Source organism: Schistocerca americana, chromosome X (genome assembly GCF_021461395.2).
Source record: "Schistocerca americana isolate TAMUIC-IGC-003095 chromosome X, iqSchAmer2.1, whole genome shotgun sequence".
In the NCBI taxonomy this organism is placed as follows: domain Eukaryota; kingdom Metazoa; phylum Arthropoda; class Insecta; order Orthoptera; family Acrididae; genus Schistocerca; species Schistocerca americana.
Genome location: NC_060130.1, coordinates 413,103,297 through 413,128,990, shown reverse-complemented (window position 1 = coordinate 413,128,990; position 25,694 = coordinate 413,103,297). Strand labels below are relative to the sequence as shown.

The 25,694-nt window shown below is 38.0% G+C and overlaps 2 protein-coding genes across 3 annotated transcripts in view; one reads left to right on the top strand and one right to left on the bottom strand.

Moving 5' to 3' along the window:
• The window catches only part of LOC124556838 (constitutive coactivator of peroxisome proliferator-activated receptor gamma-like), a 721,776-nt gene that overhangs the window by 274,318 nt on the left and 421,764 nt on the right, over nt 1-25,694 (bottom strand). The gene's annotated exons all lie outside the window — the stretch shown is intronic.
• The window catches only part of LOC124556840 (leukocyte elastase inhibitor-like), a 66,450-nt gene that overhangs the window by 31,733 nt on the left and 9,023 nt on the right, over nt 1-25,694 (top strand). Inside the window, exons 2-6 of the mRNA XM_047130857.1 lie at nt 1,665-1,786; nt 1,885-2,067; nt 2,494-2,707; nt 6,223-6,437; nt 21,532-21,717. Coding sequence (XP_046986813.1) covers nt 1,665-1,786; nt 1,885-2,067; nt 2,494-2,707; nt 6,223-6,437; nt 21,532-21,717 — 920 coding nt within the window. The remainder of the gene's footprint in view (nt 1-1,664; nt 1,787-1,884; nt 2,068-2,493; nt 2,708-6,222; nt 6,438-21,531; nt 21,718-25,694) is intronic.

The window sequence follows — 25,694 nt, the reverse complement described above, 5'->3', positions numbered from 1 at the left end:
GAATTCTTCTGATATCTGAACCAGTGCATCATAAACGCCTCCAATTTGAAATCTCAGGGGAGTAAGTGCATCGATGCGACTTTCCTACCAAGTATCGCTCAGTGTCTTCAGCGACAGGTTAGGCAGATACTTCAAGACATCCCAACGTCGAACGGAGGGCGAGAAGTAGTCATACAAGCTTTTCACTGTGGAAAACATGGGAACAGCATATTTAGAAGACATAGCGGCATCGTTTACAACAAGATACAATGAGTGACTGCTACATGGTACATAAAATGCTCTCTTGTTCATATCTGAAGTTCTTTTCTGGATACCATACTTCTTTCCTTCCATGTTTGCTCCATTGTCGTATCCTTGCCCTATCATATTACACAATAGGATTTTTTTTATCTTCAAAGAACTTGAGTACGACCTGCGTCAAAGTGGAAATTTAAGAATTGGGCACTGGAAGAAACCCCAGGAAATGCTTCAGAATTCGGACATCGTATACCCTGTCGAGTCTAGTCTCCTGGACGAAACTTACCACAGCTGTCATCTGCTCAACTTTTGAAATATCTGGTGTGCAGTCCAGAATTATACTGTAACACTTTGCAGATTTCATCATTAATAGAATGTTGTTGGTTATAGATGATCCAATAAGATGAATTATTTCAGTCTGTGTTTCTTTTCCAAGATAATGATGACCCTTACTCTCACCTTGCTTCGTTCTGTGCAGGTGCTCCATCATCACAGTGTCGAACTTTCCGAATAATTCAGAGAGTTTCAAGAAGTTTCCTTTGTCAGGCTGAAAGAATGTATCTGTACTTTCTCTCAAAGGCAGACATTGCCGACCCAGGAAATGAATGATTGCTATTAAGTGCTCAAGAACATTTTTCCATGAGAAATATACTTCTATCATCGACCTAGCAGACTGTTCATTTTACAATGTGTTTATAGTGTAAATCTGTACCTAAAATTATAGTAATCGTGGCAAGCTAAAATAGCATAGGAGATAATAATAGTGAATCTGATTATCCAATCATTAATAATTGGTTTGTATCTTCTTATCAGCTTCACTTAGTTAAGATACCCCTTACTGAGCATAGAGGAGAGGAGAATGACACCTATTGTTAGGTGACTTACTGTGGCTGTTTATTCAATTGCAGCACCAACGCTTGCAAATGACATTTTCATAACTACTAAAAAAATGTGATGAGTTTAAGTTAGCATTACTGTTGTAACCCTTTTCATTTGCTGCTGCTGCTTGATTAGAACAGCAAAGAAAAAAGGTCATTACTGATAGAACAAAAGCTCATGCTTTGCAAGAATGAGGAAGGAAATTAGTCACATCCTTACACAAAAGAAACATCCCAGCAGTCACCTCCTTCGGTTTTGGGTAAATGATGGAATACCTAAATCAGGGTGGCCCTCTCCTGGAACAATCCAGTGTGCCAAATTTGCACCATCTACTTTAGTTGCATTCCCAAGAACCATTTAACTAGCAATATGTGGAACAGACATTAAATATGAGCATTATGTATTCTTGTAAGAAATGTTCTCTTCCTACTCCTCTTTTTTTCAAAATAAAGTTATGCATCCATGATGAACTACTCACTTTGTTTAGGGATGAAGCAAAGTAATACACTTTATTCCAATAGCATATCTATACCTACAATTTGTTTCAGTCTTGGGATTGCTGGGATATGTCACATTTGCGTATTCGACAAACACTGGACTGAGAGGAAAATTTTTTAACAAAATACCTAGTGATGACCGATTCAATTATTTTGATGCTGAGCTAATACAGGTAAACAGAAACAATATCATTTGAATTTTCAGACCTTTTTTATGGCTTGTCAATAGTTCTTCACAAAATGCACAAAAATAAATGAAAGAACTTTTCAGGAAGCTACAAAGCGGCATGATGGAAATGTACTTATTTCTCCAGTGAGTATGAAAGCTGCTCTACTAATGGTACTTGAAGGTGCAGTAGGTAAATCTGCAGATGAAATTAAAGATGTTCTGCGATTGCCCGATGAGAAGGAGTTGTATCGGATGAAAACGCAGCAATTTCTGCGTAGACTCGCTGTAAGTATGTATGAGGACAATGGGAGACATGTTAGAGACTCAGAATTTTACTCCTATACAGGAACTGTACCAGTTAATGTGTAAACCTAATGGAGTACCTATTACCATTCTAGACAAATGTATTTGATAAAAATTCTATTCAGTACTGAATTCAACTCCAATCAGAAATATTTGCTACAATAAATGTAAACTGGTTTGTAAACAATAAAATAATGAAGTAATGAACTTGTTAAATATTAAGTTTACTTCACACAACAATAATAATCCAGACTTCTAGTTCTCTTAACATCTTATCCAAGTGTCAGAAACAAGAAAAAGACCACACACATTATTTTATAGCAAAGTAATGAGAGAGGGGGAGGGTTGAATGATTATTTCTGCAAGAATTCCTGGACTAACAATAACAATAATAATTTATTTCCAAAGGTCAAATCTCCATCGATTACCATAGAGACCGGAAACAGTCTCTTCCTCTCAAATGACTTGAAGCCATATTCAGAATACAGAGCTGCAATGCAAGAATATTACTCTGCTACCATCAGTGAAGTGGACTTCACTTCACCAACAAAAGCTGCTATGACAATCAATGACTGGGTTAGTGGAGTCACCCATGGACTTATACCAAAACTTGTTGAGGCAGGTTAGTGTGAAGAAACACACTGTAATATACTGTGTGAGATTTTTTGTGTTCATTATCATGTATGCAGTCTTTTCAAATTCAAATGACAACAATCATAAACAAGATGAATATTTTCTTATGTCAATTACTTAGTAGAGTAGATGATCAGACTGGCTAGCTAATCACTACACAAAGCTGAGGAGGAATTCACTTCTCAATACACCACTGGAGCAACACACACGGCCAGCCCCCACCCCCTCCTCTCTCTCTCTCTCTCTCTCTCTCTCTCTCTCTCTCTCTCAGCTAAAATAGAAGAAATAGAGCACACATATGTTTACCCTCTGATCTGGACTCTAGCCAGAAAATAAAATTCTACCATGGGGCAAACAAAAACTGTAAAACACAAACAGCAGCCTGGTGAGTCTCACAACTGGATTAAAAACTCACATTTTTTATGACCGTGTTAAATGCAAGCTGGTAAAAACTATTTAATACTAACAGTGAGTAGAGGGTAGTATACTACTGCTTTATTGTGCCCACTTGTGCATTACTTTACTTGAATAATAATGTAATAGCCCGGACAGACAAAGCTCAATGTGCCACTGTTTCTCACAACACATCATTTTGGCTGCAATGCCAATGTGCTCATTTCCTCTTGATTACATATCTTGATGCCTGGCTAAATGGTACCTCTTGCTTTTATAGAAGGAATAGCCCTGAAACATCTGATACTTTTTCTGTTGGGTACAACTGTTGGTTATTTCAGATGGCACAAAGGAAAATGGAAGCAGATGAGACAAGACCACCTTCAATCTCTTATCACCACCTCTAGTGCCCAGTGAATGTAATGGGCATTTTACGCTCATTTTGAAGGCAAATGCTACAACAAGATCATAAAGGATTACACAATTGCAGCAGTTTTTCTTCTTATGGCTATTAATGTGGAATGTAAGGTGCTTATATAAAGTACTAAACAAGTCATAAAAGCTTCATTCAAGATAGTATCTTCTAGACATAAATCTAAAACAATCCTGGGAGTTGAAAGTTAAGACAAGTGTGATTCATCACAACATTTCCGCAAGAACACTCTTGCTTTGAATATCAAAGTATGCAGTCACTTATAGATAAATATTACAAAGTTGTTCAGTAATAAGGTGTTTCATGCACTACAAACAGTATTTTGTATCATTGTTATAACTATTACTGCCTGATGTTCCCACTTTGGTCTTAAAAAGAATGTTACTAAACACATCTATGGGGAAACAGCAGTCACTATTTTCGTAGGTCTATGAATTAATAATGAAGCTGCACTAAAATATTATATTTTGTAAACACCAACATTAAGGATGAAATGAAATTTCTTAAATTTGTACTTTTTTCAACCAATCATTGAGCAGCAAGCTATAACCTCTTGCCCACAAAAAAGCTATGCATTGAGTGATGTGTAGCTTCTATGTACACACGAGGTTTCAAAATGTGTGGTATATCCTGAAGATTTATGAAAATGTAAAAAGTTGAAACTGTGACATGATTACACAATTCATATAAATATTATGTCACTTTGTGTTGAATGGATTAGAGACTTCAGAAATTATATGAACTATTAAAGCATCAGTTTTCCACCTAAAGGAGTGAGGTTTCCTGTCATTGATCTAAACTTGAACTATACAGTGCCACATGCTTCCTCCAAACTGCAGAGAAATTTCCACTCACTCTACCAAAATAGCATGCCTTCAGTGTTACCTGAAGACTTTGGTATAACCTTGTACTACTAGATAATGTTAAAAACCTCAATATTGAGATTGTGTTGCCTCCAGAAGCAAATAAACATCATTATCACACAACATACAACAGTCGCATGCAATGAGAACTCATATCAAATGTGTGAAAGAGCAACCAGAAAAATTTTCATTGATAAGTTATTCGAATTGTCCTCAAATAAGATATTTCTGCAGTTCCATATACACAGTGCTATCAATGTACACATGTATAAATATGGACTTGTTTATGACATTACCATAATGAATACAGTAACGTTTGATAAAATCCATTTGGTAATGACACCAAGATATTGACATATTCTCAGAAGTCACAAATACAGAACAACAGCAGTTAATGAATTTTCACTGATTACTAATATTAAGTTGGTATCTAGAAGTTCCCAATATTAGAATTCTTTGCTCAAATTGATAAGATTCCACTGCAATACCACTAGATTTCTATATAAGATGAAGGATGACTCATCCATTGTGATGATTGCTACATAGTTTCAGGTTTCATCACCTGTGATAACCTCTGAAAGTAAGTTTGGCTTGTCTTTGAACAGTCATGGCACAAACTATACCACAGTCCTCATATGCAATTCTACCAACAGAAGATATTCACATCTGCAACTGCATGTTCCCAAGGTGATGTAGTTTTAAATAAAACACCTACAGTCTTGCAGCATCAGATCCCTACACACAGCACACACTACTTCAGGTCTGTTTATGATTGTAAGTATTGTCTCCAGTAGCTTGCTTTAATGCTTAGCGTATTTCTGTATTAGTTTTCCTGACTCAAACAAAAAAAATGTTGTAGAGGCACACTGCTTTGTCAAGTAAGCCCTTGCCAAAGTGCAAGCTATCAGCAACATGACAGTGGAAAAATGCTCACCAACAACTAAACCACTCAGCTAACAGCAACTTGTGACACTGATTTAAGAAATATGTATGGGGGAGAAATACTATTGCAATGTTCTAAGACATTTGGAGGAACAGAGAAGACTGTCCACAGAGATTCTGTGTGAAGACTGCTTAGGCCTACTCCATGACAATCCAAGACCACATAAAACCTATGTTCAGGAATTTTTGGCAACAAACAGGTAGTAGCTGTGTCCTATGCACCATACTCAGGAAACTTAGCTGTGTGTTACTTCTTCCCAAAGAAGAAAATAAGGCTGACTGTGTGAAAGTGATACAGTGGAAGGGATTAATGTGGAATGGCAGAGGGTATTAAATGCATTGACAGAGAAACACCTCCAGGATGCACTCCAAAGTAGCAGAAATGTTGGTATCAGTGCATTTGCTTCCAGGTGAACTACATGGAAGGCGATAGTGCAGAATAGGGTCCATGTTAGACACAGTAATTTTAGGTAACATGTATTGTGAGAGTTTGGGTACTACTTCATAAATTCCTCATTCACACATTGCATAAATGAAGAATGAAAACCTGAACCGCAGTTTAGACTCCTTTTACAATTACAGATTACCTGATGCAGGTCATATAAGCTACTTCGCTAGTTTAAAAAAAGATGAGTGTAAAGACTCATATAAAATTGGGTATCATTAAACTAGAGTGCATTTGTTGTTTACTTTTACTTCTCATTACATGTATCATACAGTAAACATAAAAAGACTAGTAAAATTACTTTGTTACACAGATATATTTTATAACAAGCTGCCATTATTATATTCTCTTTATGCAATTGGAAACTTTGTTTTGCATAGTACAGCTTGTAGCCATAAAACTGAATTTCATTTATTGCTTGATTTCAGAGGGTCTTCCAACTGATACAAAGCTCATGATGACGAATGCAGTCTATTTTAAGGGAAAATGGAAAATAGCCTTTGATGCAGATGGTACAACAGTGAGATGTTTCTACAAACAGAATCTTGAATGCCAAAGATCATATTTCATGGAAACCCTAAGTTACTTCAAGTATGGTTACATAAGCTCTCTCGACGCAGAGGCTGTGGAAATTCTTTATTATGTAAGTACATTGTTCCCTTTGCTGTCATCATGTTCCATTAGGCTTCAACTTTTATACCTTCTACAAACAGCCAAAAATTTTCTTCCTTTCAAATTTTCCCACATTCTATTTTTCACTACCATACAAAGCTGTGCTTCAAACATACATTCTCAGAAATTTCTTCCTCAAATTAAGGTCTATGTTTGATGCTAGTAGACTTCTCTTGGCAAGGAATGCCTATTTCAGTAGTACTAGTCTGCTTTTTATGTCGTCCTTGCTTAATCCATCGTGGGTTGTTTTGTTGCTCGGTAGCAGAATTCCGTAACGTTAAGTTTCTCAGTATTCTCATTTCTGCTACTTCTAATTACTTTTATTTTTGTTAATTTACTCTCAATTCATATTCTGTACTCATTAGACTCGTCATTCCATGTAACAGTGCCTGTTGTTGCTCTCCAGTTTCACTGAGGATAGCAATGTCATCAGTGAATCATATCACCAATATCCTTTCACCTTGAATTTTAATCCCACTCTTGACACTTCTGTCATTGTTTCTTCAATGAACACAGTAAGGGCAAAAGACGACGTCCCTGTCTTACACCTTTTTTTTTTTTTTTTTTTAATCTGAGCACTTTGTTCTTGGTCTCCCACTCCTCTCATTCCTCCTTGATTCTTGTACATATTATGTATTACCTTTCCTTCCCTATTGCTTACACCTATTTTTGTCAGAATTTCAAGCACGTTTCATCATTCTACTTTGTTGAACGCTTTTGCCAGGTCAACAGATCCTATGAACATGTCTAAATTTTTCCTCACTCATGCGTCCATTATCAACTGCAATGTGAGAACTTCCTCTCTGGTGCCTTTATCACAGATCCTAAATTTTCTTTTCCAATCTTCTGTATATTATTCTTGTCAACAGCTTGGATGCATGATCTGTTAAGTTGATTGGGCATGTTAAGTTGATTGTGTGACAATTCTTGCACTTGTCAATTCTTGCTATCTTTGGCATCATGAGGGTGCTGTTTTTCCAAAAGTTCGATGGTATATTGCCAGTTTCATACATTCTACACAGCAATGTGAATAGTCGTTTTGTTGCCACTTCCACCAATGATTTCAGAAATTCCAATGGAATATAATCTCTCCCTTCAGCCTTAGTTGATCGTAAGTCTTCCAAAGCTGTTTTAAATTCTGACTCTTAAACTGGATCACATCTCTCTCTTTCCTGTCGACAACTATTCATTCTTTTATCATGTTGTCTGACAAGTCCTCCCTGTCATTGAGGCCTTCAATGTGCTCCTTCTATCCACTCTCTCACCTGCATTTAACAGCAGTATTCCCATTGCACTCTTAATGTTATTTCCCTTGTTTTTAATATCACCAAAGGTTGCTCTGACCTTCCTCTATTCTGAATCTGCCATTCTAGCAATCATTTCTTCACATTATTCATGCAGCCATTTTGCATTAGCTTCCTTGCACTTCCTATTTATTTAATTTTTAAATTATTTGTATTTCCATAATCCTGAATGGTTTTGTACTTATTTTGTTGATCAGTTGAAGTATTTCTTCTGTTATGCATTGTTCGGTCGAGAATACAGGTGTTGGGCTGTTGCATTGGCCTGCATATTCTCCACACCTTTGACATTCTGAAAACATCTAATCATGTATTGCCAAGAGACTGGTGTGTCAACACTTGCCAGCCACTAAGATTCATACACTGTGGCATACAGTTCACGCATAGGGATCATGAGAAAAATATGAGCTTACAAAAAGTACAGAGAACTTCGTGGACAGTCATTCTCTGTCATTCAGTACACAGATGGAATAGGAAAGAAAACTGATAATACTGGTATTGTGTATTCTCCACCATACACTGGCTTGTTGAGTATTTAATGTGTGGAAATGACTTGCCCAAATGTGAGATCCAAGCTCAATTTGACTACATGCCCAGCCAGGCTGCTGCCAGAGACGGCAGATCTTCGAACTAAATTTCTCATAATTTACCCCACAATTGCACACAAATTTAATAATTTCCTACATGGCTGTAAAAGCCCAATAAATAAAGTTCTACTTGCTATTCTTCCTGGTGCTGCAATTTTAAGGTCAAACAATGTACAAGCACTCTCCAGCAGTATGTACTATTTACACACCACCAACAGTTACTGCAATTACTACATTGCATTTAGTTTAATTACATACTTTTGTTTGAATGTGAACAGCATCTTGGTTAGCATGGGATAGGAGACCTTGCCTTATTTTCTTGTTTTCATATTTGCAAGAGCTATTCAGATATCTAGTGGCTGTGGTAATGGAGAGTGTATGTTTTAAGAACTTGATGTCAGAGTTGACTGGTGTCTGCAGACAGGTAGACAGAAGCTGTATCAGCAGCTACTGATGAGCTCCTTATTTGGTGCCAGACACAGTTGACAGTTATTAGCATGCTGTGCTTAGATGAGGAGTGGTTGTGTGGAAAACAGCAGCATCAAATCGCAAACATGTGTATGTCAAGTTTCTTGTAAGTTTGAGGCATTACATCTGCTAATAATGATTTGGACAATGGGCTTCGCCTTTTTGCTTGAATAAATGGCTTTCTTATTGTGTTACAAGCACCCACAGACGAAATGGAGATAGTGCTGTGTGTAAGCAACTTAAATTTCAAATCATATGATCACCTGTCTTTGGGAAATAGTGTCATGCAAGGGGAATAAATCCCATGTACACTTAGCGTATCCCTGTAGGAATTGTCTGACAGGTGAAACAAGCTATCCATGTGCCAGTCATACACTTAGCGTATCCCTGTAGGAATTGTCTGACAGGTGAAACAAGCTATCCATGTGCCAGTCAAAAGTATTGGTTGTACTTGACTACAGATTACCACTCAGGTCTGCACTAATTAATGTGTGTTGCATGGCATCTGAGACTGTTGTTTATTCTTTCAGAAAATGGTGAAGACAGCTAGTCTCACTAATGGATCAAACTACAAATATCAATGTGCACCATCATTCAAAATCAGGTTCATCTGGTCTGAATGAGGGTGGAGGGTCGAAATTAGAGGCTCTCTGAGTTGTGCAGTGTAGCTTCCTCAATGTGCACTTCATGTATTGAGTAGCCCAGGAGAGGGCAGGAAACTTCCATATATAAGTTGCAATATTAACTCCAATGAGATCAAACAAAAGTATGAATACACATAGACAACAGTAACTAACAGTGATACTTACCTGGAAACATCACCAAACTTACCTGAGATTTTAAGGAAAGAAAAACACACTTCCAATATCTCAGCCCCAGCAATTGATCCTGCACAAAAATTTGGGCCACAGTTCTGGTAGTATGTAGTTATGAACTTCTAAGCGCACAGCATTTAAATAATTGCGCCCACACATTTTCAATCTGTCCATCTACAGCTGCCTAATGCCAGAGTACAAAGTACTGTATAGCAGATTAAGAGGTTTGTCTTCGTAAGACCAATGATCCAAGAAGCAATAATGCTTTGTTCATTGTTTCAAAATGTACTGTTTCTAACCCATAGCTGTTGCCAGAGATCACTTTGCTTTGAACACCTTCATGTTGCAATTTAGAAATGCAGTATAAATTAATAAAATGAATGAATATATCATTAAATAAGTAGCATACTCCTATTTAATAATTAACATCACTGATATTTGTTGTTTGCTTTGGACTGAAAAGTGGACACTGATAAAGTGAAGTACATTTGCAGGAGTTACGCCATTCATTGTGACTGGTATGGTTAAACTGGAAATTATTAACTCCATTTCATAACACTTCAGTTGCTCACACTGATTCATTTTGATTTTGAGGTATGGACAGGTAAGATAATACTGAACATATATTTGCATGTGGCTGAAATATTATGTACACTTTCCATATAAAGCAATTTGTTCTTGAAACAGATTTCAAAATACATTTGACAGATGTGACCCTCTCCCTCCAAGCTCCCTTGGCTTTGAATGTAACACACACAGCAGTGTGCTGGTCGCTATTCTACTGTACAGTACTTTATGCTCGGGCTGCAGTAGGGTGGACAGAGTGACAAACTATAGGTGTACACAAATATTTAGATGATGTTCGCAGGGACATATCCGCATACTACCAGAATTGTGGCCCACATTTTCATGTGGTATCACCTTTTAGATCTGATATCTTGTTACTGTGCCTTTTCTTCTCAAAATATGAGATCAAATTGGGCTTGATCCACATTCATTAGTCAGTCATTCAAATATAGCCTCAGTTCAATAGCACAGAAAGAATTATGACTGCCACATGATAGTAGTGGTAATTTTAATTTGCTGATATTCACTGAAAAAATGATAAATAGCCAGTGCTGTATAAAAAACAGTTTTCCAACGTAATCCTGAACACATTCTCAGGTGTCAGCCTCCAAGAAACTATTCCCAAAAAGCCATGGTAGAGATGAAGTAAGTGGCACATTGGTAATACACCAGACTTGATCTCTTTCGGCTGGCAATTCAAATCCCTATCCAGTCATTTCAGTTTTTTAGTTTCCATCCATCACTTAAGGAAATTTCCAGGATGGTTCCTTTGAAAAGGATACAACTGAGTGCCTTCCCCAATTGAACTTGGGCTCAGTTTCATGGGATGTTAAAACCTGAACTTCCTTCTTGACATTTCATGGGAATATTCTGAATCTTCTAACTATAAATGGAACAATTGTTTTCAACTGTCCAATCAAGGAAAAAGCACTTACAATTTGTATTGGTATCAGAACAATGACAGCACTAAAGGCAAAAAGTTATTCCTCAAATCTAGGAAAGCAGTTGTTTTGTGGAACTGACAGTTTAGTTTAAAATTGACAAAAGATTCAAGATTAAAGCTCAGATACACAAATTACTCTCTATATATACATGGAATATGGCAAAGACCCTTCTTGGTTAAACAGTGCCCTCCAGAGAATATTTGGGAAACCAATTATTCTCAGGAACCAGTAGCTCCAGTATTCCATACATAGTTGAATATTTTGGGTTATGACATGCCAGTAGACTGCGTGACACTCTCAATTTAATGACATACAAAATCAGTTGGCAGCAGTTCAGTGTTTAATAACATGTATTCCTACATTGATAGCCATAACTATTTATGACATTATATACTTTAAAGAGTTTTCCAGTGATAGCAGTGCACTGAAACATTTGAGGTGTGCTACAAAAGGATGTTGAAAATTAAGATGACTTATAAGAAATGAGGCAGTTCTCCACAGGAGAGAAACATACAGTAAACACTGATGCTGTTTCATTAGTGACAAGGACACTCTCTCTGCCAGTAAGTTGGTTTTTCCAAGGTGTCCATTGTGCATCAATGCTGTCCCCACCTTGTCTAAAACAACACTGATGCCTAATTCCCACATACACCTTGCACAACTGCTGACCAGCCAGAATGGAACATCCCATTTTGTCCACCCCTTGCCATGGTCTGAGGTAATAAATACTGTCCCTATTATCTTTATCACTGTCACTAACCCTCAGTAATACTCTTGTTGGTTCTTATGACTTCTGCTCCCATCATCCTCTTGGTAGACTCTAGCAGTCAACTGGCCACATATGGCCATCCATCATCAACTATTCCAGCCTTGTCAGTGCCAATGTCTACTCTGAGAGGTAGGACCAACTTTTATAACAATCATGACATATAACAACTTTGTTGCACCCTTGTACTGTATTCTAAGTGGATATAATTATAAACGAAACTGTGGCAACCATTGTGGGAAATGCTGCTTGGCATAGTATTACTTTAAAAGATGCTTCAGAACAAATACCACTTGCCATCACTGTTGTCCTGCAACTTTCTTCTAAACTGTGAAGATGATTGTTTCTCCAACATATTTGTAATTAACAAGAAAGATTTCTAGAGATACAGTTGTCATGTTTCAAAATAAGGACACCATCATTTCATATACAGCTGCAGTGATTTTCCTGTCCTTGCAATTGTACTGTCTTGTTGAGGGTGTATTTATATTTTTGTCATGACCCCTCTACTGGAATCCACAATGTCACAGTTTTAAACTGAAACTATGACACTTTTTTCAACATTGAAACTGGCACTTTTTAAGCCAGTTCACAAAAGTCAGACTGACTTAGTTTTTAAATTCACTTCTTTTTTAAAATTGAATGTATTCATTATGTTAACATTTTTGGAATAATTACAATGTGTGTTAATACAAGGACAATTAATATTTATAAAAAATCCACTGTCCTTTTCCATAGGCAAGTCAAGAAAACTAGACACTTGATATATTGTTCATTTTAAAGTCAAAGTAGTTCAGGCTCTTTCTGTATGAACCAAATTGCAGCTGCCATCAAAATAGGATTTGCAGTTATCACAATATAAAATCTAGCACATAACAATAGTTCCACTTTTACAGCATGGTAATGCTGTGCATGAGAAGGAAAGACTTCTTTAACAGCAGATACAGGAAGTTGGTGCAGTGCAAGGATACTGAACTCACTCGGGAGGACTGCAGTTTAAATCCTTGTCAGATTGTGCAGTTTCCCTAAATATCGTACGGCACATGCTGGGATGGTTCCCGTGTATGTGACATGGCTGATTTTCTCTCTATACTTCCCCAAACTGACTGTTCTACATCTGACAAATTTGTCACTGACTGGCTGTTTAATCCTAATCTTCCTTAACCGTTCATTTATGTGCCCCCTCCCCACCCCTTGTGATTTAGTGAATTAATGGGGACTTCTCGGTGTGACGTCATGTGTGCTGGACTGCTGTTGAAATTGCTCACCAATATTTTATAATGTTTGTCTTCAGTTACTTATTTTAAAGTTTATTTGTGTTGATATTTGCTGTAAAAGTAAGTTATCAATGGATTTTTATTCATCTTAGTCTTTCTTTCTGTGTTGTTGATGTGAGTGGTTTGTTATTCATGAGTATGCTTACGTCATTCATCAAAGTCTCAGACCTCAGCAGTGTGTTCACATTTCTTAGTGTGCAGTTGCAGCTCTAGCAATTCTAAAGGTAAGTACTGTCAAGAGATTTGTGCACTGTGTTTGAATAATAAATTTAGTAGTTTTCATTCATCCAAATATTAGCAGTTGCAGCTGTAGTGGTTCTTAAGTTGAATTCTGACAAAGTTGTTTGTGCACTGTTATACAGTTATTAAATTTAGTAGTTTTCAACTGTGTCTCATCTTGTTTGTGGCAAATTGATGGCCTAATAAACTGTTGGAGATGTTTGCCCACTGTGTTTTTTTTTTTGAGTTGCCTGTGCATTGAAGTTGTTCAGCAGATTTTGTGTGGTAGTTTTCAGTTGGTGTGTCTTACTGATTCTAGTGCAATATTTCAGTGAAATTTTCATTCACTGTTTTAATTTCATTGAGTGTTCCAGGGGCTGCTTGAATTTTTGCTTTAACTAAGAAATTGTCTGAGGTTTTGGTGGTATTGGTATTATTTGTTGTTTAGTGGTATTAATAGAAGTTGTTGCTTTCTTAGTAAAGTGAGAACTTAGAGACCACTATTGTTAGTTCTTTAAGTAACTCTACTTTTGTAATTAAACTTATGTAACATAAATATTTAGTTTTTTCAGTAAGTGTTAAAATTTTACCATGAGTGAGAAGTGTAGGCTTTGTCATAGGATTGTGAGTAGTTCATTATAGTGTGGGATCTGTTCAAAGTATTTTCATTGGGGGGAAGACAGTGGGCATTCTAGTGACGTCCTCTCCTAGGAATGCAGAATCCATAGCAGAAATATGTTGACAGAGGAGCAGGAGTGTAAGATCTGTGCCCTTCAGGCACAGTTATAAGACACAAAGGAGAAATTGGATAGATTGAAGAGGGTGAAAGGTGATGGGAATGTGAACTGGCAGTTGGTAAGAAGGCAGCTAGGAGGAAAAGATATCCAGACAGTTGTGCTTCGTGTATATGCAATAGATTTGACAGACTGTCAGAGTTGAGCGGAAAGGAGCCTCTTATAGCTGTTGGTGTAGGAAACACACAGCAGTCCTCAGCAGTTAGGAAGCCAAAGCCAGTTACAAATTCTAACAGAAAGGAGGAAGTTCTGCTAGGTAGTTCACACCATAGAGGTGTGGGCCAGCAGATGCAGGAAATGTTGGGAGTGAGTACCAGGTCACCAGCACTGTGAAACCTGGTGCAGGGCTGGCTCAGGTGACTGACAGCGTATGCTAGTTAGGTAGGAATTATCTGAAAGAGGATTGGGTAGTGATTGTGACTGGAGCAGAGAATAGTCTTGATGGGGATGGGGAATATGATGTAGGTGGTGACCTGGTAAAGATAGCTACTAACTGCCGAGACTAATGTGCAATCTGTGCAACTGTTTCAGTGTCATGATTGGCCTTATCTTAATGCGGCTGTTAGGCATGTTAACAGGGGGCTGGAGAAGGCACTGATGGCAGAGGGCATGGGTCACATTGCAGTGCTGCCAGTTGAGTCTATCGGTAGATCGGGTTTCACTAGGCATGGCCTGCACCTCAAGAGGAATGTGAAGGGGGGGCTGGCAAAGCTTACAGGTGACAGTGCAGTGGGTGGTGGTGGGATCACTCATGGAAAAATTCCTGTACTAGCTGCACCTTCTTTAGATTGAATTCAGCTGGTAGGTATGCCTGCTTAAAAGACGTCCCTCTAGCAAAGGAATCACCTTCAGAGGTGGTAAAGTATCAGAGTAGAGAAAGAATTAGGATATTTAATCAAAATATAAGAGGTATTAGAGAGAAAGTTAGTGAACTGCTTATAGATGTTGACTCTGACATTATTGGTATATTGGAGCACCACTTGAATAATTTGACAATTCAGAGGCATCCTTTACCAGGATACAAATTACCTGGCTGTTTTCAAGGAGTTCCTTGCAGGATGGTGGAGTGGCCATGTACGTAAAAAAACAGTACTCTATTTGAGTCCATAGACATATCACAGCACTGCACTGAACAGATATTTTAATGTTGTGCAGGGAATTTAATGAAACTAAACGTCTAATTTTTGTTGTTTACAGGTCCTCCAACTCTGACTTCAGAGCATTTCTGCTCAAGCTAGAGGGCAGGGTTCTCAATTCACTTTATAGGAACTGCCAGAAATTACTCATATGTGGAGACTTCAATTTTATTTTTGTATATGATTGTGCAAGAAAAAGGATGCTGTGTAGGAAAGCTAATCGAATGGCATTAGTGTTTTTTTTAAACCTTGTTAAGGAACAAGAGTGGCAGAATATTTATAGTGCTGATAAGATAGATGACAAATATAATTCTTTCCTTAACACATTCTAAACAGGGTACTAGCATAGGGTGTCCATTCGTCCCATTTTTTGTCAAAATGTCCCGCTGTCCCGAAAGTTTTTTGGGGGACGCTCAAATGTCCTTTTTTTTATGATTCCGCTTGGCTAGAGTATTTTACGCTACTGGTTGTTTGACTTGCTATTAACTGCGCAATTATTTATGCTAGGAAGCGTGTGATGACTTTCAGCATACGCCAAACATGTACCGAACTGTCAAAAACCGCAAGTAATTATAAACGCACTATAGGTTACAAATAACAACAGATTCTTCTCTTCTAAATCGCCCACTGAATCCATCCATTTGGTCCAGAGATAGTCTACACCACTGATACTTGCTCTCTGGCTTTTGTCACCACACTGTTAATGTTTTGCACTGTGCAATCACTGTTTCATTATGCCAAAACGGAAGTGTAATTTTAACAGTAATATAAAAAGAGTGTTTCCTTTTATCACTGTTAGTGGAGAAACTGTAGAATGTACGTCATGCAGGTCAAAATTTGCTATTAGTCATGGTGGAAGGTCTGACATTGTGAATCACATTAAGACGAAGAAACATCGCATGAGTGATCAAACGAAAAGAGCAAATAAATGCGTGAGTGACTACTATGTAAAGCTAAAATCAGTAACAGAAATGGATACGCAGTTGGCAGCACAAGAAGCTACGTTTGCATACCACAGTGCAATGCATAACCATAGCTTTAAGTCAATGGACTGTACTACGGCAGTTGTTGAAAAACTTTTCAATCCTAAATTCACATGTGGACACACAAAAGAAATGCAATCATTTCAAATGTTATTGCACCATATGCAGCTCAGCAGGTTTTAAATGAACTGAAAAGTGCTAGCTTCATTTCTGTAATGATTGATACATAGAATCATCTGGATTTGAAGTTGGTTCCTCTCATTATGAGGTATTTTCACCCTGAAAATGGCATCACGGTGAAAGTGCTCGAATTGGTTAATTTAGTTGGAGAAATGTCAGATTTACTTCAGAATTATGTGCTGGAGGTTTTAAAGAAATATGATCTTGAGGGAAAGGTGATTGCAGTTTCTTCGGACAACACTAACACCGATTTTGGTGGTAAGCAGAGGAAAGGACAAAACAATTTGTTCTATAAACTGCAACAGAACACAGTGAATAATATAGTAGGTGTCGGCTGTCCAGCACATGTGGTGCACAATTCCTTACAAACTGGCTCAGACTGCCTACCCATCGACTGCCAATTAACTGTAAACAAAATCTACCAGCATTTGCACATATACTCAGTAAGGGTTGAATCTCTGAAGTCGGAACTACGGAAGCATCTGATCCCTCCCGTCTGCTTTGACCCATGACGTCACAAATATGGCGGAAGCGACCATAAACCACGATTCCAGTATGGCGCATATAAAGTCGTTACGTACACATTAGGAGGACGAAAATACATCGAAAAAAAAATACACACATTCCACAAAAAGCCTAATGACACTAACGGGACAAGTGCAGGAAATAGGGGGCTTTTGGGTGGGGACAAACTAAATATAAACAAATTTAGACACCCACCTCCGTACAAAACCATGCACAATGACGAAAAAAACCAAAATCACAAAACTCCCCAAATACCACTAAACACAATATCATCTGGAATAGGACACTTCCCTTGACCTATATAGCTCAACAGCAGCTCCCGATCACATAAATTAGGACCTAACGCTTTCCTTGACCTATATAGCTCAAAAACATCTCCCAATACCAATACCAATACCAATACCAACATTCACAGCCACACATTGGGATCGAACACTTCCTTTGACCTGTTATCCTTAAGACATCTCCACATACAGCTGTCCCTGGTCCAAGACACCGGAACTTTAAGTAAGCCTCATTTCTTCACGACATACCAAACACTTCATGACTTCATCCAAAAATCCAGATAGTTGGAGAAATTTTATTAGAGACAATGCACTGTCCCCCATCATAGCCGACAACCGAAAACTGTTGACCCTGTCATTCATATACATACCTACCAAAGACATAAAAAAAGAAATTTACCAAAATTCACACACAATGCCACACTCGCAAACTAAACCAAAAACATCACCTAACACACCACCAGAGAGCACCACTAATTGCATCAAAACGACACCTACAAACACGCCACTCTCACAAACTAAATTCCTCGCCGTCGTGATGTCACACGCAACAGCAGCCTTACGTCACGGGTCAAAGCCGACGGGTGGGATCGGACACTTCGGTTGACCCCTGAAGTCATTCTGAAAGTTTACTGAAACTGAATACAAAAGTGCACTTGGGCACAGTAAGACAAGATGGCTATCTCTGCCACCAGCACTGGAAAGAATTGTAGAGTTATTTCCCACTTTGAAATCGTATTTCATTTCCCTTAAGTGTCCTGTTATCCTTAAACAATTCTTTGATAACCCTGTGTCTATTGTTCTTCTACACTTTCTTGTTAGCCAGCTAAAACCTTTCTCCACAACTATTAAATGTATTGAGAAACAAGAAATTACAATAGTGGAAGCTTATCAAGAAATAAACAAATTATTAGGCACATTACAATGTAGAAAATCTGAAGGATTTCTCACATCCTTTGTACATGAGACTCTAAGAAAGCTGGAAGAAGAGGGTGAAACTACTGTAAAACAATTTCATATCTATGCTGACATCTTCCTTGACTCTTGCACTGAGTATATTAAAGAATGGTTTTTACCATTTCTCACACCTTTTAAAGCATTTGACTGGGTTAATACTGAAAAGGGGCAGCTACAGTGGAAGGATATTCAGGACTGTTGTGTTTTTGTTAAAAGTATTGTACCAAATTTTCCTGTTGATGAAGACGAACTGTTCGATGAATTTTCATGTGCTCAGAACTTCATATAAAGTGAAGAAAGAGACAAAGAAAGTGTTAGTGCAACGTGTTGTAAAATATTTGCTTATTTCAAAAGTAAAAACATTAACATGTAAAACATTATTCATTTGGTGAAGTTTTGTCTGGAAATTCCTGGGTCAAATGCTGCTGTGGAACATACATTTTCGTTAGTGAACTCTTTGTGGTCAGATGAAAAAAACTGAATGAAAGTTGAAACAGTGAGGGCCTTGCTCATTGTCAAAACACTCTTTAATGGTGCATCGTATACTGACTTTTATGATACAATTTCAAACGAAAATGCACTTCTTGATAAAGTACGTAAAAGTGAAAAGTACGGTGATAGTGTGGCAGAATAATTGTAAAAAGTGATTTGAGGTCATCTGAGTGCACGTTGTAAAGGTAAACTTGTATGTGTATTAAATTTAGTCAATACAATATTTATGTCCCAGTTTTTCCTTCATTTTCCCAAGTTTTTCTCTAATTTACTTTAAATGTCGCCTTTTTAAATGAAAATGAAATGGACACCCTATACTAGCAGTAAAAGGCAGCCTTGGTGGCTGACCAGGGGGATAAGGATATCATGTAGAACAAAGTGGTAATTATATCAAAATGTTAGTAGTCACAATCAAGCTACAGTAGCCTATTACAAACAGTATTGTAAAGCACTTAAGTGTTACTAGGAAGATAGAGAGTATGTGGTATGCAGATACAACACCTAATTCATAGGATAAAATGGAAACCATATTGTCAGTTGTGAAGGAAGTGTCTGGTCAGAAGCACAAGGTTGACAAAATAGTCAGTTTATAGTAAAAACATTTCTGTTACTGATAAACCAGATATATGTACAGTATTTAACAATCGTTTTCTGAACATTGCTGGTGAATTAAAGAAAAACCTAGTTTCTACATGGGACTGTGTAACACTCTTGAGAAATGCCTTTCTGAGATTGATCTGTGATACTGACAAGGAGGAGATTTAGGCAATAATTAAATCATTGAAAGCTAAGGACTCTCATGGATATGACGGAGTGCCTAGCATAATCTTAAAGTACTGTGCTGCACGTGTTAGCCCTGTCCTTAGCCATGTTTGTAATTTTTCCTTTAAGAATGGCCAGTTTCCTGAACAATTAAAGTACTCAGTGGTAAAGCTGCTTTACAAAAAGGAACTAAGAGATAATGTACACAATTTTAGACCTATTTCTATGCCATCAGTGTTTGCTTAAGTTATTGAAAAGCCGTGTATGTAAGGATAACTGATCATTTTTGTATAACATAATTTGCTATCGAATGCACAGTTCAGCTTTAGAAGAGGTTTAACAATTGAAAGTGCTATATTCTGCCTTCCTTGTGAGGTACTGAATGGATTAAACAAAAAGTTTCGAACACTAGGCATCCTTTTTGATGTAACTGAGGCATTTGATTGTGTTGTTCATAAAATATTGCTCCAGAAGTTGGACCATCATGAAATGCAGTGAGTAGCTCACAATTGGTTCACCTCTTACTTCAACAACAGACAGCAAAAGGCTGTTATTCGCAGTGTTTAAAATGGCTGTGATGTGGGGTCTGAGTGGGGCACGGTCAAATGGGGAGTGCCCCAGGAATCAGTGTTGGAGCCACTCCTGTTCCTTATTTGTCTATATTATATGCCCTCTATTATTATAGGTAATTCTAAAATGTTTGTTTGCTGATGACACTAGCTTGGCAGTAAAGAATGTCGTGTGCAACACTGGCTCTGTTTCAAATAGTGCAGTTCATAAGTTCATGGCTTGTAGAAAACAAACTAATGCTAAATCACAGTAAGGCACAATTTTTACAGTTTCTAACACAATTCAATGAAACCCGATATTTTAATTTCACAGAATGGGCATATGATTAGTGCAACTGAACAGTTCAAATTTCTAGGTGTTGAGATACATAGTAAACTGTCATAGAAAGCCCATGTTCAGGATCTTGTTCAAAGACTTAATGCCACCATTTTTACTATTCGAACAGTATCTGAAGTCGGCTATTGTTTGACATGAAAATTAGTCTATTTTGCTTATTTTTATTCACTTATGTCATATGTTGTTATATTTTGGGGTAACTTTTCCCATTCCCAAAGGATAGTTTTGGCTCAGAAATGGACAGTTCGGACAATAAGTGGTGTAGGTTTGTGAACATCTTATTGGACCCTGTTCACCGGTCTGGGTATTCTGAAATTGCCCCCTCAATTTATATATTCTTCACTATGGTTTCTTGTTAAAAATATCAGCTGATTCCCAAGAATTAGCAACTTTCACTCAGTTAATACTAAGCAGAAATCCAATCTGCTTTTGGATCACACTTCCTTAGCTCTTGTGCAGAAAGGTGTGCAGTATAACGCTGCATCTATTTTCAATAAGCTACCACAATAATTCAAAAAAATCTTAGCAGTAATCCACATGCTTTCAAATTGAAACTGAAGAGTTTCCTCATGGGTCACTCATTCTATTGTCGAGGAATTCCTCGAAAAATTAAGATGATTCCTATGTTACATTGTTGATTGCGTTTACTTAAACTTATGGCTGGGGTTTTTATTTATTTATTTATTTATTTATTTTTTTGTTCATAAATATTTTAATTTATCTGTAATTACTTTATGTTGTAATTTCATGTAATGACATGTTCCATGACCCTGGATATTTGCTCCTCAATTCGGCCCTATGGGACTATATGTGTAAATAGATAATTAATCTTGAACACCTGACACACTTATAATATGAATTTTATTCTCTAATTATAACAGTAGAATAATTTGCCAAAAAGATATCCTATCAGACCATTAAAGTCAGTGAAGCATGAGGTAACTAAAATGAATGTATAGCATGAAGTTTCAAGAGATACACACGCACTTGACACTTTTAGATTTGGTATTTTGCAGAACTATTTAAAAGACAAAGTAATACCACTTTTCCCTTTTTGGTTTAATGCCCATGTTACAATTTAATTTGATTATTAATGTTCCAGGATGATCAGTATTCAATGGTGATTCTACTTCCAACCAAGAGAAACAGCATTAACAAGTTAATCAGGGACTTAACACATACCCCACTTTCAGAGGCAATTGGAAAACTTCAGCTAACAGAAATACTGCTGTCAATACCTCGTTTCAACATAACCTACAACTCTGAGCTCATACCTGTTCTTGAGAGGGTAAGTTTTTCTTGAAAATGAAAAAATGTCACTTTCGAATGAATTTTACACCAGGAAATTGGATATATAATACTGTGAAATTTACTGGCAGATTAAAATGGTGTTCTAGACTGGGACTTGAACCCAAACCCTCCTAGACTTTGGTGGGATAGGCTTTTGTCAACAGAGTAAGCCAGGAAAGACTTCCAACCCATTCACGAGAGCTACAGTAGAGTTTGAATAGTAGGAAACAAAGCATAGAAAAGTCATGAATTGTGCTCTGTCAGCAAGTTTCACTAAATCATTTCACAAATCAGTGTCTACTTTTATCTGCTGTTACCACACTTCCTGTTGATATGTCTACAGTGTGTCTGATGGTTTACTATACCACATCCTTGAGACACGCATGTCTGAAGGAACAGACGCTGTTAAGATTTACGGCTGTATAAAATAGAATAAAAATATTTGCAATTGTGAACACAATTAGACTTCAGCTGCACAATTTATTGGCGACATGTGAAAATTTGTGCTAAACTGGGACTCAAACCTGGATCTCCTGCTTAACATGAGTAGTCACCTTAACTCCCCCCCCCCCCTCCCCCCCCCCCACCCCCAATATGTCAACGTATGTCCATGTCCTGAACTCAAACCATCGCTGTGATTTCTGTGGAAGGACAGTGTATAGCACTCCATAAAACACAGACAATGCAAATTAGTATTACTTACCTACAAAGATCTGACTGTAATAAATAATCTCTTTCCCTGCATGGGACTTGCAGCAACTGTGAGTGTACAGGACATGGATAGACAGTTATGCCTGAGAGTTTGGGTCAGTCTTCCAGGCATGCTCAGAAAGCTGAAACGGTTAAGGTGACCACTCGCGTAAAGTGGGAGATCTTGGTCTGGCACAAGTGTCACTAATAAGTTGTGCTGTTGAAGTCTAATAGTATTCACAATTATGAATACATTTCTTCTTGTTAGTTACGTGCAGTGTTCTGTCTTCTAAGCCAAACCACCAAAGTAATTAATTCAATTTTTGAAGAATGTATTACACCAAATGAGAACTTAAGTTAGATGCCTAATGATATTCTTGTAAATATCTTCAGCTTTGAACATGTAACACATCAGCCTCAGTTGCAAATAGAAACAAATCTTCAGCCAGGTTTCAGCCAAAATAATTTGGCCTTCTTCAGAAGCCAGTGACACACAACTATTGCATGCTAAAGTTTGGCCATGTCAAGTATAAGACTGTAGCACCGTAGTAACCAGTCATAAATCTGCATTACTTGGGCTGAAGAGAAACAGCAGGCCCACTGCACGGATAAGGTCAACAGGCTGCAAGTGCTGCACAGCTCTCGTGGCCTACCGACCTCATCCACACAGCGGGCCTGCTGTTTCTCTTCAGCCCAAGTAATGCAGATTTATGACTGGTTACTACAGTGCTACAGTCTTATACTTGACATGGCCAAACTTTAGCATGCAATAGTTGTGTGTCACTGGCTTCTGAAGAAGGCCAAATTATTTTGGCTGAAACCTGGCTAAAGATTTCTTTCTATTTGCAACTGAGGTTGACGTGTTTATGTTGAATTATCACAGTTGCAGACAAAATTCCTTTTCAGCTTTGATTTGTGGTTTTAGGGCATCTTGACCTCAGTTTTAGGGAGGTACAGTTAGTAATTATTATGTGAAATACTGCTGTCACGCCAAAACTGTGCAATCTGTAACTGTTAGTGATACTGGTACATGAAAGCCGTGGCTAAATTGCACAACACAGTGAAAACTGAATATCACATGATGCAGGTGTGTGTGTGTGTGTGTGTGTGTGTGTGTGTGTGTGTGTTTGAGAGTGAATTATAGTACACTAGTGATTCTGAACAAAATGAATTATAGTACACTAGTGATTCTGAACAAAATACTGCATATGGAAGTATGCCTTATTTTGAATGGTTTCCGAGATACAACAAATTAAATACCACTTTTGTTTGTTTTTCTTGAATAACTTGAAAACTGCACACTCCAGCGAAAACAGGTCACAGTACAAAATTAAACTCTATTAAATTTCCTACAAAAAAGGTCCTATTCATTTTTTCTCTAGAACTAATGGTTTGTGCAAAGAGTGTGCGAGAATGTTGAAAAACTCACTAGGTGCGCATGCACTGTGGCTTACGTAATTTACATAAACTACGTAAGCTATCCCCCCCCCAAAAAAAGTACAGTGGCATGAGGTCTGGTGATCATGGGGGCCATGTCCTACGAGCAACTCTGCTAATTACCTGGCTGTCGAAGAGTTCATTTAAATATCTGCACACAGCACGACTGTTACGTGCCAGCGCCCCATCATGCTACAACCACACGTATAGCCATATGTCCAGGGGAACATCTTCCAGCAGGCCGGGTAGAGTTTCTTCCAAAAAGTGAAGGTAATTTGTCCTGGTAAGTCGAGGAGGTAGACAGACCAGCCCAACCAGATGGTCAGACACAATGCCTGCCCAAATGCTGAGCTAAAATCATTTCTGGTGTCCGTGGTCTTACATGATGTGAGGATTTCCCCTTGCCCAGTAATGAACATCTAGAGTGTTGTAAAGGCAATCCCGACAGAAGCTGCACTCGTCGGTAAACAACACAATGGCGGGGAAGTCAGGATCTCATGTAACACATTGCAGAAACCACTGGCAAAACCTTAGCCTGTGTTTGTACTCCGCCACAAGATTTAGGTCTTTGACAGGGTGAAAACTAAATAAATACTGGCCATCATTCCACAAAACCTCCCAGACAAACCGAGGAGTAACCCTTATGTCATGTCAAATCGCTAGAGTCCTTGTCGTAGGTGCTTCCTCGAAGCGCTCGATAACGGTCTCTTCAAATGCAGCATCCCATTGTGTTAAGGGTCATCCAGCATTACCATGATATTATGCTAACGAGCCTGTTTTGCCAAGTTGCCAGTGAAATGCTTCAAATGTTTGCAGGTGTGGGTGGTGTCTTGCTGGGTACTGTTCCTCATACAACCGTCAAGCTCCGTGTGCATTACTGTTGGCTAGTCCATAGACAAAAAAAAGATATCTCGTTGTTCTTCAAACGAATACTGTGCTGCCACGCTTACTGTATGACTAAATGGCTGGTGATTGTGTGTGTGCGTGAGCACTCCAAAGTGAAGCCTACATGTGAATGCCTCTGATGTAAGATGGAGACAAACAGCAGGACCTGTTCGACACATGTGCATATCACGTGGAGGCAGTGACAGGGTGAGGAATATTTGTATATGTGAACTGATAACCACATTGCTGTCCGTCAACCGATCATCAGCAATGGGGCAATCCCACAGCCAATCAGTGTGTGGTGCCATGTTTCTGTAGTTTAAAAATGGTGCATTGTCGACATACACAACATAAGTGATTTTGGTTCCTACTGGCATCACCTATCCATGGTTAAGATTTCGTGACAGTTTTTCTCCACCCTGTATAATGGCATACGGAGACTCTCAAATAAGTGGATCAGTTCATTTCTTACTGACTGGAAACAACTGGTGTAAATTAGGCAACTGATCAAAAGACCAACACAGTTGCTTAAATACAGTCACAAGAGTGTACAATGAAATGATATGCCCCAAGTATCTGTTGCAGGACCCCCAACTTCACATCACATTAATCAATGATGTATGAGTAAATGAGGAGTCACAAGAGGCTCTTATTTGCTGATGGTACAATAACTGGGCTAGCACTGAGAACAGAGACATACAGTAATCTGTAAACTGTGTGACAAATCAAGTCAGTAGTCAGGCAAACCTTCAGCACTTACATATAAATGATAGTAAAACTGTTGATATGAAGTTTAATTTATACCAGAATAAGAACCCACAAAAAAACGGTTGTGCCAACTAAGGGTAAATCAATCCTAAGCAGCACACTGTAAAATTATACCCGGCACTGCTGCAGTGCAACGTAAATTGGTTGACCCATACCCAGTTTATTAATGGTAAGCCGGTCGGAGTGGTCAAGCGG